Here is a 16,833-nt window from a genome sequence, read left to right as displayed (position 1 = left end):
GCTTAGACTATTAAAATAATCTAGAACACTGCAGATTTTCTTGCAAGTATTGTCAAGCACATTTAGACTGCAAGTTCTGAGGTTTTTTTTTTTTTTGTAGAAATTCTCATCATTTTACAAGATTTTCACCCACCAGAAAAGATCGCACTTTTTTTCTTAAAACTATTTTTTTGCACGAGGATTCCTTCCAGCAGATTCTTGTTCACATCGAGGCTTTCAGTATTTTTTAGTGAATATTTAAACCGACAATTTGCAACAGCTATACTGCAGGGCATTTATTGTATGTTAAAAGCCTAACTATGCATAAAATCATTGCTGCCCTTATTATGATGCTTTCATTCACACAGCACAAAGACGAACACGGACAAGAGGGGAAACACCACAAAGTGCCAACTTCAACGTTTATTGCTGTGTGCAGCAAATACATCTAGAGTACAGCGGGCATGCGCAGCAAGGAAAAGGAAAGTCATGCTAAGAAAGTCATGCTATACTCTATATGTATTCGCTGCACACAGCAATAAGCGTTGTTAAAATCAGAGCTTTGTGGTGTCTCCCCTCTAGTCCGTGTTCGTCTTTGCGCTGTGTGAATGAAAGCATGAAATACCAACTCGCCCAACAACTGATTTTAAACCTTATTATGAGTGGTTAAAAGTATGACAATCGTGAACGGAATTTCACCAAGTGATAACTTGGCTGTATTATGCATTGCCTCTCTTCATCTGTAGCTTCTGCAATAAACTAAGCAAACAATGAATGTATACTATCCACTGTTTCCCAGAATATCCACTGAGGTAAGTTACACCTAGAGAGGACTTGGCCTAAGGACCTGCGCCAGTCACTTCGCTGCAACCTTCAATTTGCCATGTACTCTGCTGCCATAGTGAGCATACTTCTTCAATAGAAAGTTGTATTCTCCGAGTTTGCAAGAATGCTGGGCACCGCCACATACAATACCAGCATGCAAAGGCTATAATTAACCTGGTGCCAAATGCAAATCAGCTCAATAACTTTTTCCGTTTTTCCTTTTAGTGCGAAAGCATTATTAGCCTACTGCCCTGCAAAATCCACATGAGGACGTGAAGCTTTTTAAATAGTCACGAAAGGAAGGGCACATAACAGGCTCCCTGGGTCAGTGGACACTCCAACTGCGCTTTGAGCTATGTGGCGGTAGTGACAGAGAGAAGTGCACTGTATGCGCTGGCGTTAACAACGTTGTGGCAGAAAGGTGGCACTAGAGCATAGGATGCCAGTGTTCATTGAATTCATTGGCATTGACAAATGTTGTTGACTCCGTTGATTTGAAGGAAAGAAAATGTGCATAACTGGCTCTTTGGGTCAGTGGGCAGCTCAATTGCGTTTTGAGGTACATGGCAGTGGTGACAGAGAGATGTGTGTTGCATGCGTTGGCACTGACAACATTGTGGCAGAAACATAGCACTGGAGCAATAGGCTGCCTGCATTGGTGTTGGCATTGACAAAGTTGTAGACTCCATTGATTTTGAGGACAGGAAAGGCACATAACTGCCTCCCTGGGCAAGTAGACACCTCAACTGCACTTTGAGGTATGTGGAGGTGGTGTCCACGTGCAAAAAAACTGCTTTAGCAATGCTAAACTGCCAGCCATTTTTTTTTTTTGTACTGCACACTCTTTCGTAAAACCAGATTTAAAAAATAAAAACATTCAGCATTATTTAATTGCAATCAAAGACTTCTCAGTGTGTTTTAGCAGTGATCAAAAGGACCTCTGTACGCTGTAGCTTCGGGTAAGAAAACAATGGCTAGAGGGCCAGGCCACATGAGGAAGTCAGTGATGTAGCAATGTAGTTCCAGCCAGCTTAGGTTTTAGCTGTGTTCAACCTGGGTGCACTCAAACTGCACTACTGATTAGCACTTGCATTTCTGAACACTAAGAACAACATATACGAACCTGCAGGTGTGCTCGAAGAGCTGTGGCACTCAGGTGCAAGCCATAGCAGAGAGAGCAAACATACACGAGACGATGTTTGCGATAGTGATTATCCAGATAGGTTTTTCGTGAAGCTTGGTAGCCACAGAGTCCACACTGATATGCAGTCGGGGGCTCAGGGACATTGTGCACAAACAGATGCCGGTCCCGGTCCACCTGAACCCAGAACAAAGCAATTTGTAAGCACAGGCAACTTTTACATGACCACATCACAATAACCAAGAGAGCAGAATTTTTCATCAGCCCCACAGTTGACAGGGGTAGCAAAATTTTACGCAAGCAACGTATTTGGCCATCAAAACACTTACCTTTTTCTTGAACTTGCGATTGCAAAGGTGACATATGTGCAATACAGCCATGTTCTGAAGTTGCTTGCTTTGAAAGGAAGCAAGATATCGCTTTCCTGCTGGGCTTGTATGGTACTTGCGGACGTGATTCACAAGGGACTTAATAGTGTTGTAGTCATTGCTGCACAGCTCACATCGTTGCCTCACAGTGCTGTGTGTTGCCTGAAAGAAACCACAGCCAAGTGAACCACCCCTTAACCCTTTGTGGGACAATGAGACACATACATCCCATTTTGTCCCACCTATCTTAAGGTTTCAGTGATTTCTTTAAATATGGTCTCAGCTGCACCCACTAGAAAGGTAGCGAGTCAAGGTCTGTTTGAAACTTTGTTCTTTTTTGGGGGGAAGAGGGGGGGGGGGGGGGGCACATTGCAAGATTTTGGCTCTATTCGATCTGGCAAAAAAAAAAAACGATCAAAATGACTGGGGAGTGATTCCTATTTTCTGCATAGCGAGAAACAACTGTAGGTCACAGCAAGCACGTGTTCCAAAGATTTGAGATGACAAGCAATAAGAAGATAAGAGGAAAGCACTTTTTTTTTATCCAGCTGAAAATAGTTGGACATTTAACGACTGAATATCGAGTGGTAATTCTCAAACAGCCTATGTAGAGTTTGTTCTTGGGCGCCAAATCACCAGTAGCCGAATATTCAGCGCTGAAAGCAGCAAGAAGCTCTTCTGAATGAACATGGAGGGTAAAAAGAATGGCCGAAAATAGTTGGCATCTTGGGTGAAGTTCGGCTCATCGGCAAAGAACACAACCCTATGAAAGTCAAACAAAGGCATAGACGCCGCTGGCATTCCAAGACAGGAGAAGTAGAGCGAACAAGTTCAACAACAAGCGAGCAAGTTCATGAAGTGGTTAAAAGAAACAAAATCTGTGAGGAAATCCATTTAGGTCAATGGGACAAGTATGTCCCATTTTTTGATTCAGTGCCAACAGGACTAATATATCCCACTTTTTTCCACTTAACTATATGTACTAAAATTATGAAATTTGGTGAGAACTGTTTCTGTGGTTTCTGTGTATCTTATCTGCTCGTGGATTGAAAAATTTTTCAGGATGGCATGCCTTTAAAAAAAAACTAAGAATGTCATTGGGTATAGAGACTCTCTGGCTATCAATTCATTTAATTAAAAGCAGCAAATTGGAATGTGAAAGTTCATTAAAGCTGCATAATAAATTAACTAATTATGCTCTAGACTTTGTAAGATAATTTTTTTATCTAAGACCAGCAGCTCGAATGTATTTAAAATCTATAGAGAAAAACACTTTGGTGTGCAAAGTTTCATCAGATTCTAGTCATAAATAAAAAAGTTAGCTTTAAGACCCTCGTCCCTCCAAGAGACGAACTTGAGGAGACAAGATATTTAGTTCATTTTATCAGAAGTTTAACAGGGAAGTGCCCCTAAAAAAGATAAGTGAGCAGCATGCCAGGTGTGTTAAAATATATGTTACATGAAAAAAAAATGAATAAAATAGCCTTTGAGAGAGAAGTATAATTGCAAATAGGGCATTTATTGCATTATGCATGATGTGAGCTGAAGACAGAGAGCATGAAACCATCTCACTTTATCTGCCCTGAAAATGGCATTGGTGCCATGACGTAACTTTGCCGTTCAGCTATCTACCACAAGCCAGGCACTTCCATGTGCGCAGAGTCCCTTATCACAGTTGTCTAAAACGCGAGGCTCTCTACCAGTCAGGTTCACAGCCAGCTGTTGACTGCATCACGGAATGATGCAATGATGTGCCGCGTGGTGCTGGACTTCGTTCTCCACCCCACGAGCGCACTCGCAAAGTCAACTCAAGTGACAAGTACAAGATACTGCAGTCTGGAAATAACCGTCGCAATGATTTTCCACAAGTTTAGACGAGCAGGAAATTCGTCGTTTTTATGAGTTTAGAAGGTTCGAAGAGTTTGAAAAGTTAAGTGTGATACAAATTGAATTGAATAGCAAATAGTATTCATAAACTATTCGAAATTGCTAATATCTGCACACCCCTAGTTACAAGTTTATTGCGCTCAATTACAATGCATCCCCACAACACATCTGTGTTTTACAAGAGCCTTACCGATTTGCAACAATGTGTTCAACATCAATTTCATGCTTTAAGTTGCTTGGAATGTAATTAAGACATTCAACGATAGTAAAAATGTCATGGAGCGCCAGTATTATTGACTTAACACGTGTAAATCTCTGCTGGTGAGCCAGAATTCACAGCATCACACAAAGGGAACAACACAGGACAGGCCCTGACATTGAGTATGGATGGACACAATCACTGCAGTACCATCTTGGAGGGGACAAGACAAATACGATCCAAAGTTTGGCACCTCCAGAGGCATCGTCACGCCGCCTAAAATGCTTCCAGTAACATCGCCCCAAATTTACCTGCCTCACTGCAAGAAGAAGGTATCAGAAGCCTAATGCAGGCCCGTTTATGCATTAAACCTAGATGCAACGAAATTGAGAAAAGTCTGCAATTTTTTGTTAAATCCAACTTTTCGTTACATGCAGCTTTCGCATGAATATTAGAAAAGACAATGCAGAATGGAAACCAAAATAAGAAATAAATGTTGGTGAAATCACCTTGAAAATGTTTACAGTAAACTGCTGGTATTCAAAGTCATAAATGTGGAGCAACGCCTGTGATTGCACTGATGAAGCCACCACCACCTCCGCCGCGGCTCACCTAACACCGCTACAAGTAGGGTGGGGAGAATGAGGGAGTAGGGAGTCAGAGGCACCATGGATGGGCCAGAGGAGAACATGCACGGTCGCGCCACCGCCGTTAGACAGCCGTGGAGGCACCTGCCTCTCCCCGCATGTTCCCGCTCTCGGTCTGCCCGCCACCATTGCCCTAGAAAACGGACTTTCACTTCAGCTCGTTTCGCCTCGCCTCACGTCGCCAGCGCTCTCCACTGACCCGCTTCCAAAGCACAACAGCTGTCGGCGCCGGAATCAAGTGGGCAGCCTCGAGCCTTTCTTTTTGTTATGTCCTATTGTTTTTTGCTGTTTCTGAGCATGAATTATTGTAGCGCCACGTGGTGTGTTGCTACAAAAACGAAAGCAGTGGAGACTGCTGTATTTGGCACATAGAAGCGCCGATGGCGCTGGAGCATAGCATGTTGTGTCAACGGCGGTTGCGCGTTGCAATCGCAGACATTCCTTGCATGTCAGTTCGTGTTTATCATCATGAAGCTTTCAGGTGGTTCGGCCAAATTTCAAGTAATGCAACACTAGACACTAGCTGATAGTCAGTGCAGCAACGAGCTCATCATATCAAAGTCAACCGCCATAACGCCTTCAGTACATGGAGTTCGCAAAAACACATGCTTCAATATGGGTGGCATTGGGGAATTGAGAAACTTCGTAATACTGAGGAATTCGTTACATGGAGGTCCCTTACATCCAGGTTTAACTGTAGTGGCCCAAGCTAAGCCAGACCCAGGCTTTTGAATATGCCTGAAGCCATGCTTAGAATGCTTAGAATTGCTTAGAATGGGCCAGGCATGCATGGCAAAATCATTACACCCTTCTTTGTTGTTGTTTTGATGGCTTATGTGCTTCGCGCCCTATTATTCATACACGACTTTAATGAAAAGTGCTCCAAAACACAAAATACCCTAGTTTTTGTGTTCCGACTGCTGTTATTTTTCAAACACTTTACTTGCTGAATCCAACGACTAGCCTATCGCAAAATTTTTATCACTCGTACTGTGGTAAAGTGTGCGGTGAGTAACGGTACATACTTATGTTAACACTTTCTTTTCTCTCAACAAAGCTTGATCCTTGGTAAGATCTGCATATCTCACAGTCATCAGAGGCGATCTGGTAATCTAGACACACTTAATAATGAGGTTTGTATTTCCTTTAAACATCACAATTCCAGATTAGGCCAGTTGGAATCTATTAACGGCTCACACTCAGCTCACACTGGCCTTCAATACTGCTGTGAGTAATGCCAGAAGCCTAAGATCACCTGATTCAACGCTGCTGTAATGCAAAAAATTGCCTTGCCCTCTACATCCAAAACAAAACTTAGTTAAGGACAAGATTGGGTTCAGGACTTCTGTCAGAAGGCACCTTGTACTACAGTAAAATTGCGTCATCCTTCACAACATGCCATCACCATGGCATGGCACCTAGTGAAAAATTATTGTCAACACCTGGTGGTGCCAATCGCATCTTTTCAACCTCATACTACACCTATTATCTCAAATGGAACATGTATCAAGCCAGCACGGATAACACACATAGAATACAGAACACCATATTATTTTTATCTCTCGAAGGACACAGTGTGCAAATCCTGGGGAAATAAAGAAACCTGCTTAATTTGACATGCATCCTTACATCTGAAGAAACAACTACGGAAGAATACAGTGAAGTGGAAAAAGCTTACAACAGCAGCAAACATCTTTGGCAACTATTTCAGTAATTGCTGCAAGGCATTCATGATATCCCGGGTAGTCACAGCTTTTGATTTCTACAACCTTAAAGGACAGTGCTGGCATCATACAGCTTTACTAGCATGTTCCCTGAACATGCCAGAGAAGCCTTACAAGCTGCCAAGTTTTTGTGCAAAGCTATCTAGTATGCAATGAGCTCTAAATCTCAATTTAACATAAGGCAGCAAAGAGAAACCTACCTCGTGTTCAGCCATGTGGCTTCGGTTGCAGCTCCGAAAATCACAAAGGGAACATTTGAAGTAGTTACCAGTGTGTTTACGCATATGCGTGTACAAGTTGCCTTTGGCATTAGTGCTGAAATCACATTGATGACAGGTGAAAGGCTTCAGATCCGTGTGGATTAGACAGTGCAACCTCATGTGCGACTGCGTCTTGAACACCTAAAAAGAAATAGAGGAGTAATTCTCTGGTGCACGACCAAATGCAGTTTTGTCCGAAGTCCCATAAAAAAAAAAAAAATAGACATGCTCACCTTTCACTACGTTCTCAGAATGACTGACCCGACCTGGCCTGGGTCCTGGCCCAGCCCTCCCCTCCTCTCCTCTAGCCTAGTAGCCTATCAAAATGTACCCGCACTCCAAGTGAGACCTATAGCATTTTTATGAAGTAATGTAACACCTCAAAATTTTGTTTGCACTTGATTTTCGCTGCGACAATTACACAAAATGTTGACAAACTATTTGCAACTGTGCTAACCTCGTCATTCACTGCAAATTTTGCAAGTTTCAGCCAATCTTTTTGCTTTGCTCACAGTCATCCTCTAAACCAGTTCAGTGCAGAAAATTTAAACAAGCGCCAGCATGTACCTTCCAGCTTTGCGCCATTCTCTGGTACTACGTTTTTGCACCATCTTTTAGTGCAACAAAGTCACATTCCTTTATGGTATCACAGTGTGTGGTCTAATACAGTACTGGATGAAAGAACGGAGGAATGCTCACCTTTTTGCAGACATTGCAGGAGAATACATGAAGGTCGCAGACCTCTTTGGGAGCCGGGCGGGTGCCTGGAGGGCAGGTGATCTCTTGGGCCACTTGGTGCTGTGTGTACAGGTGGTCGACGCAGCTCAGATCCACCCGATTAAGATGCTCCTCAAAGGCCAGCCTCTCCTCATCCCGAGAGAACACTGGCACATGCCGTGGGTCCTCCCTCCAGTGCAGCTTTCGAGGAGGTAGCTCCTCTGCTTCTTCTGCACAAGGTCCAGTTCCACCACGGACACAGCAGCAAAATGCAAATTACTCTTTTAGTAACACACTTTCCAGTGGATAAATTATGCTTTTTTTTTTTTTAATTTTCACTGATGCAGCATATATGTACTATGTTTTCTTTAAAATATCACTATGCACGATGACTATGCAATTTATAATGTGCCTTTTCCATGACCTTTAAAGAGGGTTTCCCACACATGCCGCAGTAAGCTTATTACATTCAACTGTTACAGCTGCTGAGGGAAGACCAGAAGTGAAAGCATGTGCCATCTTTAGAGCAGCTCTTGAGGTGCATTGCATGACTGGCAAAACAAAGAATTTCACACCACTGGCCTCCACAACCTCCATTAGAACATTGTAGTCTACAGTCAGCAATATTCAATGATAAAGTGGTCCAGACGTGGAACATGTGCAAACATGTGCACCTTTTGGTGCGCTCTGGATGTACTACGCTTGCACTGTGCCCAAGAAGCACAAAATATGCAGCTGCATAAGCAAGTAAGAGTTACACCGCAAAGGCAAAGTTGAGTGCTGTACTAGTGAAACACTGAAACAGCAGCAGAGACAGTGCAATGTTTGTGAAAAGTTTTGCTAATGATGCAAATCTAAAGGCATCCTGTAGCCAATGAAGGCGACTAAAAAAAGCTAGCCATGGAAAAAATGCACACAGGCTACGGCTTGAACAGTGCCCTCACACTTAAAATAATGTAGCGATGAGTGCAATGTATGAGGATCTTGACAGTTCATATGCATCTAAAAACAGACATGTGAAGATGAATGAGATCAGTCTCGTTAGCAGGCCGTTTTGGTATTAGCACCTTCTGAGATGGCACCAGCAAACAATCACAGCAGTGTGAGGCTTTGGGCTCGTGGGTACTCAAATATGTTAAAATTTATAGTGCAAAAAACACATTGGGATAGTACACAAGTACTACTGTACTGTTGTTCTCTTCCATGTTCTCACGTGTTTGTTGTATTGTGAATATTGACATTTAATATCAATCACAGCCCATACAGCAGCAAGCCAAAATGTTTCAGGACACTCTCACAGGAAGCGTGCATGCAAAAAGAAATTCCAGAGAACAATATAGGTTGAAGAGCTGCCTCCCAGTCATGATGTTGGCAGCATGACAACAGCAATGTAGTCATTTGACATATCCACCAAATCGAGTTTTTAATCCCCTACATGCTGCTGTGGGAGTTGTGACGATTGTGCGAGAAAGTTCAAAAATAACAACTTTGACAGCTTTGCCTAAATTAATCAAAGTACCACAAAAACCCGCATATAATACGAGGTTTTTTCCAGATTTTAGCATGTCAAATTTCCACCTCATATTATATGCAGATTCAAACAATCTTCAGCCAAAATCCGCAGTTCCGATTTCGTTATCATCGAGTGCCATCAGCACCGTGCTTCGAGCGAGAGGCAAGAGGAGGTGCTATCTAGGGGTGGCGTAGGTCGGCAGTTTTGATTTCGACGCACTACGCTGCCCTGACCTCATGACGCCCAGGACGATCGCACCTCCCAAAGTATCGGAACCGTGAAAGCCGTACTCTGCTGCTTTTAAAAGGAAAGTGATTGTAGCTGCCAAAAGCTTCAGTACCGCATCAAGCACTGCACTGCGACATGGTCTGGATGAGGTAGGTAGAGCCTGCAGTTACTGACACCAAACATGGGCCTTTCCAGCCACTCTGTGCAGTTGAATCATGGACGCTTGGGCCAACATTCCTGAGGAGCTCGCCGGTTGCAATTTCAAGAAATGCAGGATATTGAAAACGCTCGACAATACCGAAAATGTGTTTCTATGGAAAGATATCTCTGACAAGGGCCTTTTGTAAGACTGTACCCCCAAGACGACAATCAATAAAGCTCAGACTACGGACACTTCGGAACCATGCATGCCTCATCTGCCCACTGATATCATCAGGGGTAGGGGACGCGCGGTGAGGTGTGTCACCGTAATCGGCTTCAAGCTACTGCGAGCAGCATTTTTTAAATATCATTTCTAAATTATAGGGCCCACGCAGAGCCCTTAAGTTTGAATTGAATACCCACAGAGACCACCTCTACAGATCTGTTGCACTAGAATATGCCCATAGAAATCATTTCGGAGTCCCTTTAAAAAATTTCAAATGTTCGTATGCCTCTAATATATAGTGTTCTAAAAAGTGTGTCCCATTTGTCAAAATGAAAGCTGCAGTTCCCATTTGCAACATAATAGTGCAGTTTACAGACTACAACAAAAAACTTTTTAAAAAGGAGCATAACAAGTCTCATTAGAGGTGGAAAAATTTTTTCTACGTCTAGTTATGCACATATATCATATAGGCATGTGCGAATAGTGGTTTTTTGGTTTAAAGCGAATAGTAATTTTCTTCAAATAATTTTGAAGTGAATATTTCAAATGCTTTTTGGCACACAAAAAAGGTTGAACAGCACAATAAGCATTTTGAGAGTCATGTGTTTTTTGAACACGCAAAGCCGTTACATGAAAAAAAAGAGAGTGCATTGAAGCTTTGTCACACTCAATGAAGCTGTGTTGACTTTCCGCAAAAATGGCTATCAGAAATTAGGGGAGCCGACCTGCATGCAGTGCCAGTGTATCTGCCGGGTGTGAGGCCTATATGTGGGACCTCGAACTGCTGCTCTTGCAAATGCGCCGTCGCGCAGCTGTTACTTTAAACGGGAACTCCGTGACACCTGCTAGATGTACGCACCGCATGCCCAGTGCTTAGCGCCATCCCGCATCAGGCGTCAGAAGGGGGCACCCATCTCCATGTGTCTCATACTAGCCCCCCCTTCATGCTCGTGCCGTTGCGCTCATTTAGAGAATTTTAAGTGGAGAAAAGTGGCTGTGGCAGCTGCAGTCAGCTCAGGCTCTTTACGCAGAATTCAAGGGAACTGCGCGTCCTCCAATTAGAAAGATTTAGCATAGCACTATTACCTTCTGCAGGGGAGCCACTGCACATGTGCAGATTGCCCTGAGGATGCCACAAGATACCAGGCGCCGTTCGGCTGTTTGCACACCTGCCCCATCTGGACCAGCCACAGCGCGTAAACACTGGCGGCACACAAAAGCGGATCAAGCTATGCTAAACCTCTCTATTGATGCATGCACTCCACCGTGCTGGTTACGGCGCATGGGCACTGTGGGTAGCGCGACCACAGACAGGCAGGTACAGTACAGGCCTGAGAGCAGTTCTTCTGGCTGCTCGCATCTAATGCCGCGAGTATGCGCAGGCCAGCTCCGGTATACGCGCGGGAACCCAGGTACACGGCACAGAGTCTGGGCTTTGGTTACATGCATACCACAGTGTCGTCCCAGAGGAGGTATGCTGAACCAAAACCTCACGCAGCAAGAGTTCCAGAAACGTTATTCGCTCGAGATGAATACTTCAAGATTTCGAATACCAAACATTCAGGTCGAATTGAATTTCGAATACCTAAGTATTCGATCAAATATTCAAAATTATCAAATATTCGCACATGCCTAAAATTATACATTAAATGTTCCAATAAAATGCCCCCAATATACTGTGAAATCCCAAAGTCATTTCTGGCAAAACATAGAACCAAATGCCCAATGTGACACAATGCTTTTAACTTTAGGTCTGCAGTCATGCAACTGAACTGCATTCAATCCTGAAGGTGTAAACAAATCCTTCATATAGTACAGTCAAACCCGATTACATCAAAATTAATTAGATTGAATTATCCTTTATGTTGAATAATTTCTGAGCACCATAAAGCCACAACGTGAATGTATAGGAAAATGTACGGTTATATCGCGGAAAAATTAGTCGTTACATGCAATAGATCTAATTCGACTTTTATGAATGCCGGAAGATAATTTTGCCTTACTGCATTCCTTGATATCAAGACAAACCAAATGCATGCATGTCAACAAGTTGCCTGCAGCAAGTTTCATAAGGGGGGAAGAGGGTCTTAGGAAATAAATATTTATTAATGAACTCACAATTATGAAATCGTCAGGGAACACGTATTTTTGCATGCTGATTTCAAATATGTAATTTAATTTTATGTACAAGCCCGTGTGCAATGTGTTATGTAACTTTTTGCAGAGAGTTTGAAAGAAATTATGCAACAGCAAACTTGTTAAATTGCATCCCATTAGTTTCTCTTAACATCAGGCTATGCAATAAGGATAAAATTATCATCCTGCCTGCTATAGAAGGTGAGTTATAGGATTTTGAAATCATCGCGAATACAAGTTTTTCTTCTCATTTCTGAAGTGGCAAATTCAAAACCTTGTAACTCAACTTCTATGATAGGCAGGATAATAATTTTGCCCTTATTGCATAGTCTGATGTCAAAACAAGCCAAGGGCATGTGTTCTAGCAAGTTTCCTGCAGCAAAATTTATTCAAAGCTCTCGGCAAACAGTTACATAACATATTATATAAGTGCACAAGCACTTGTTTTACATAAATTTGAATTACATATATGGAATCAGCATGCAAAATACATGTTTCTTGAAAATTTTTACCATTGTGACTTCATTAACAATAATTTTTTCTAAGACCAGCTTCCTCCCTCAAAATAACCTCTCCGAAAAACATGCATAACATACTGCATAAGTGCATAAGGACTTGTTTTACGTAAAATTAAATGACATATTTAGAATCGGCACACAAAAATACATGTTCCCTGAAGATTATATTATTGTGATTTCAAAGACCAGGGTCCCTCACTAAGGGTATGACACAATAGCGTTAATGGGGTAATGCCCATATATGTGGAATTGGTCATTCTCCACTTTACATTCATGGATCCCTGGTAATCCTCAAACCACTCCTGGCACAGGGGTGCACTGGTTAAGCAATGCACCATTTCCCTGCGCCAGCGGGGCGCCAGGTTGATCTCTAGCGGCCAACAAGTAATTTAACTGCCATCTGTCACAGTGGGCAGTTTGCTCACAATCTGGTGGGCAGATTTTGATGATGCCACAAGGCCACATGACCTGGGTGGAATTTTCGTAGATTTTAATGCGACAGCGTTATTAAAGGCCCCGTTCACCAGAAAATGGGGGTCGGTGTTGTGAGTGAAAAATCATGGCAATGGCTCTGGCAGGTTGTCCCCAGAGAGCAACCTAGGAGGCAGGTGGGCCATCTAGGTCATGTGACCTTGCGCCGTCATCACAAACTGCCTACTGGATAGTGAGAAAACTGCCCACTGTGGCAGGTGGCAGTTAACTTAATGATTGGTTGCTCGGGAAGACCAACCTGGGTCACACAAGGCCCACCACTGAGAACACCTGCCATCGCACGGCAGTGGCCCATCGCTTGAACATTGCACCGCTGCGCCAGGAGCGTTATGAGAACTCTCAAGGATCTATGATCGCAAAGTAGAGGATGACCTTCTGCATATATGGGAATCAACCCACTATGCTATTGCGTAATACTCTTAAGGCGGAGCTTAAGTGTCCCCTCCAATTTTTTAGCTCACGGTCAACGACGCTGACAACGGATACTGACGGCAATGCCAGTATTTCTGCTACACAGGCTCCTTAACACTATGGCATTAAAAGTCTCAAGGGGGAAACACGTTACTTTTACTGGACGAATTTTGTGATTACCGTATATTGCTGTGTAAAAGTCGACTTCCCAATTCGTAGCCCCTGCTGGCTAGTCAACGCACACATGTACACGCTTCCATCTCTCCTCACCCCAGGTCCCCTCTTGCTTCGTCCAGCTGCCACACTTTGTTTTGTAGTTTCTTGGCACATCGGTGCATAGCAATAAACGTGTAAATAGCAATAAACGTGCAACAAAGTAACCACAAGGGCAGCAGTCAAAAGCCAATTAGATCAAATGCAAAATAACAGCGCTCCACCCTGCCTTTCACACTCGCACTCACATGCAGCCCAACTGACTAGCGGTAAACCGAACTGCAAACGGTCCTACAGTTTCAGATTCTGGCGCGATGAACACCGCAAAGATGAAAGTTTGCTCTCACAGTGCCTACCACTCATCCAAGAAAGCAACCGCCAACCCGAAAGAGTCGGGTAAATAGTGCGCAATTTGAATTTGCATGCCAATCAACTACTTTTTTTTTACTCCAAGAGGCCCAAGAGGCCGTCACTTCACCAGTCTGTGGTGAAATCGGGATCAGGCATTCCCGCAGAGCACCCCAGACCTTCAAATTAACCAGGATTGGTGCAGGCTGCTGCTTCGAATTATCCCAGCTAAAGCTGCGCTTGACACTGTTCATCATTCAGTGCTCACAAGCTGGCAATGGTGTCTTCGACTGGTCGCTCCCGTGATCCGGTTAGGATTTTCCAGAGTGGGAGCCGCTCTTGCTCTAAGAGCGTAGCAAGACTAGTCAAGCTGAATGGTCAGCGAGTTTTTAGAGCGGAAGCGCAGGAAGCAGAAGGAGGATGTAACTTCCAGAACCACGACGCGGCACCACTGCTGGTGGCTGCTGGTGTCAACAGTAGCAGCACGTCGTCGCACACAGTCTGCATCATGGTCGGCGCGTAGCCTGTATCGATCGCTACCCTGGCTTTCCGTCCCAAGGGGAGCTCATTTTTCGAACATCGCCTAATGGACAGCACTGTTGTCCTCGTCTAATCTGCTGCTGGAATCGCTGTTGTCATGAGACAGCAACACAGACCGCGCTCCTAGCGTAGTTATCCGGCGTCTATTGAACATTTTGCCTCACACAGCACGGCACCCGCAAAACACAACGGAGCAAGGCTGCTACATTAACTGCGTGACTGCGTCAAAAGCCTACACTTGGTTCTGCCTACGCGTAGGGGACGCCGGGGCCTTGCACCGTTTTCGCGAAATGGCGAAAATGGCTCTGCCACGTGAACTCATCTCGCAGCCACTCCGATTTTTTTCTTGGAGTGCGTCGGAGCACTCTGAGCGAGAAGTGAGCGCTCTGAGCTGGAGGCGAGCGCTCAGAAAGAACCAGCCGAATGTGAGGTCACCTCTCAGAGCGCTTTAGAGCGATCTGAAGCGACCAGTCGAAGACCACATAAGAAAACTGCAATAAAGAGCTTGGAACAGCAACAGCCACAATAAACGCCACTGACCCTGCTTTGGGGAAAGCACCTTGCCATCTATACTGTCAGAAGCAATAATACAACTACAATGAAATGTGCCTACATTATTAAGCACATCAAAGCTCTGGCTTAATCAATTAAGTCTGGCTTCAAGGAAGTTTAATTCACTTGCACAATATAGTCAAAAGCAAACACAGCAGTGTACTCAATGGGTCCACAGCAATACTTTCGTGGCTACGCCCATGTCTGCATGCAGCTAATAAAGGTGTGCGAATTGAAACAGCAGACTAATTATATTTCAGCAACCAGCACTGTTTCCAGACCTGACTTGACATAGCGAAGTGTGATTGGTTTTTTGGTTTTATGAGGTTCGACATCATAAAGCGGCTCAGGCTATAAGGGACACCGTAGTGGAGGGTTCCGAAAAATTTCGACCACCTGGAGTTCTTTAAAGTGCACTCACATCGCACAACACATGGGCCTGTAGCATTTCACCTCCATCGAAATGTGAGTGCCACAGCCGGGATCGAACCCACGTCTTTCAGGTCAGATGCAGAGCACCATAACTACTGAGCCACCGCGGCGGCTCTAGCTAGCTAAGCATAAATGCAGCGGAGTTGCGAACCACTCTGCCCTTTTGATCCTACCTGCGCCTCCTTCAGCAGCCTTATCAGCTGCAGCCTGGTCCTGGCCCACAAGATTCTCCTTGTTGGCTTCACCAGGTCCGGCAGATGACTCTGGACCCGGACTTCCAGGTGTGCCTCGGCTAATGCCGCCCCGACGGCCACCTCGAAATCCACCCCGGCGAACACGGTACCGCGCCCAAGGCTCACGCTCGCTGGTTCGGTGCAATCGAAAGTCCTCCGTTGTGTCTGCATCCTTGGCTTCCTCATCAGGAACAAGGCCATTCTCCTCATCTTTCTGCACGACAATCAAAATGGTAATGGCTGCCAGCCCATTGCCAGCTAATGCCTGTCCCACACTAAAAGGATTCACACTACCCCAGCACAAAAAGACAAGACAAAGAAGGCTAACAGCTATATGAAAGTTACAAATGATCACAATTCCATGAACTGCTCTTGCCTAAACAAAGTCGCTACATAACAGCAAGGGGCAAGTGATAAGTGATAAAAAAAGTCCGAAAAAAATTTAACAAGAAGCAGGGTTTGTCATGATTACTCTGCTGCACACAACAGCTTACTTCATTTTCTCTAATATAACCCCTCCAAAAGTGACCTTAGTGATTGATAACAAAGCGGACCGAAGTGTTAGTTGGCATGCATCTAAAGAGCATGGCACAGAAGATAGAGAACAAAGGACAGCAACAGCTCACCACAGTGAATGGTGAAAATGTGCAACCAATGAACACTAAAAAACTACAAAAGTTAAGGTCCTGACTTGATGAACAAGTGTACCCAAACATAACTGACTAGCAAAAAAATGCACGAGTAGTAGCTTTTTGTTGTTTTTAGACATGAAATGATTTTGGATAGCAATTTTAAAGCCTGAATTGCGGTTCCACTCCTGTAAAGTTTCATGAATGAAAGATGATAGGAAAAGTTGGCATGCCACTGGATTACTCTAAGGCACCCTAAGCACTCTAAGGCGTCGGCCGGGCGTTACACACCTGGTGTCTTGCATATGGCATCTTTGCATCCTGATATACATTGCACCTTTCCTGAAGTTCGCGATTTCCCTTTGGCTGGCCTAAGAACACTACTTTGTGTTTTGGCCTGTTTATCTCTACCGCGAACCAACCGCCCTTGCCATTTTCCACACTGAATACAGTCAGGTCGCAGGTATCCCTTTC

The 16,833-nt window shown here is 44.1% G+C and overlaps 1 protein-coding gene across 10 annotated transcripts in view; it reads right to left on the bottom strand.

Moving 5' to 3' along the window:
• LOC144113334 (uncharacterized) overlaps window positions 1-16,833 on the bottom strand; it is an 87,196-nt gene that overhangs the window by 54,290 nt on the left and 16,073 nt on the right. For all 10 annotated transcript variants that reach the window (XM_077646343.1, XM_077646353.1, XM_077646347.1 and 7 more), the window contains exons 7-11: window positions 15,671-15,944; window positions 7,730-7,977; window positions 6,971-7,171; window positions 2,275-2,475; window positions 1,928-2,122 (exon numbers count right to left, since the gene is read on the bottom strand). In XM_077646343.1, the coding sequence (XP_077502469.1) occupies window positions 1,928-2,122; window positions 2,275-2,475; window positions 6,971-7,171; window positions 7,730-7,977; window positions 15,671-15,944 (1,119 nt within the window). The remainder of the gene's footprint in view (window positions 1-1,927; window positions 2,123-2,274; window positions 2,476-6,970; window positions 7,172-7,729; window positions 7,978-15,670; window positions 15,945-16,833) is intronic.

Source organism: Amblyomma americanum, chromosome 1 (assembly GCF_052857255.1).
Source record: "Amblyomma americanum isolate KBUSLIRL-KWMA chromosome 1, ASM5285725v1, whole genome shotgun sequence".
Classification (NCBI taxonomy): Eukaryota; Metazoa; Arthropoda; class Arachnida; order Ixodida; family Ixodidae; genus Amblyomma; species Amblyomma americanum.
Note: the sequence above shows the minus strand (reverse complement) of the source record. Positions and strands in the feature narration are given on the sequence as shown.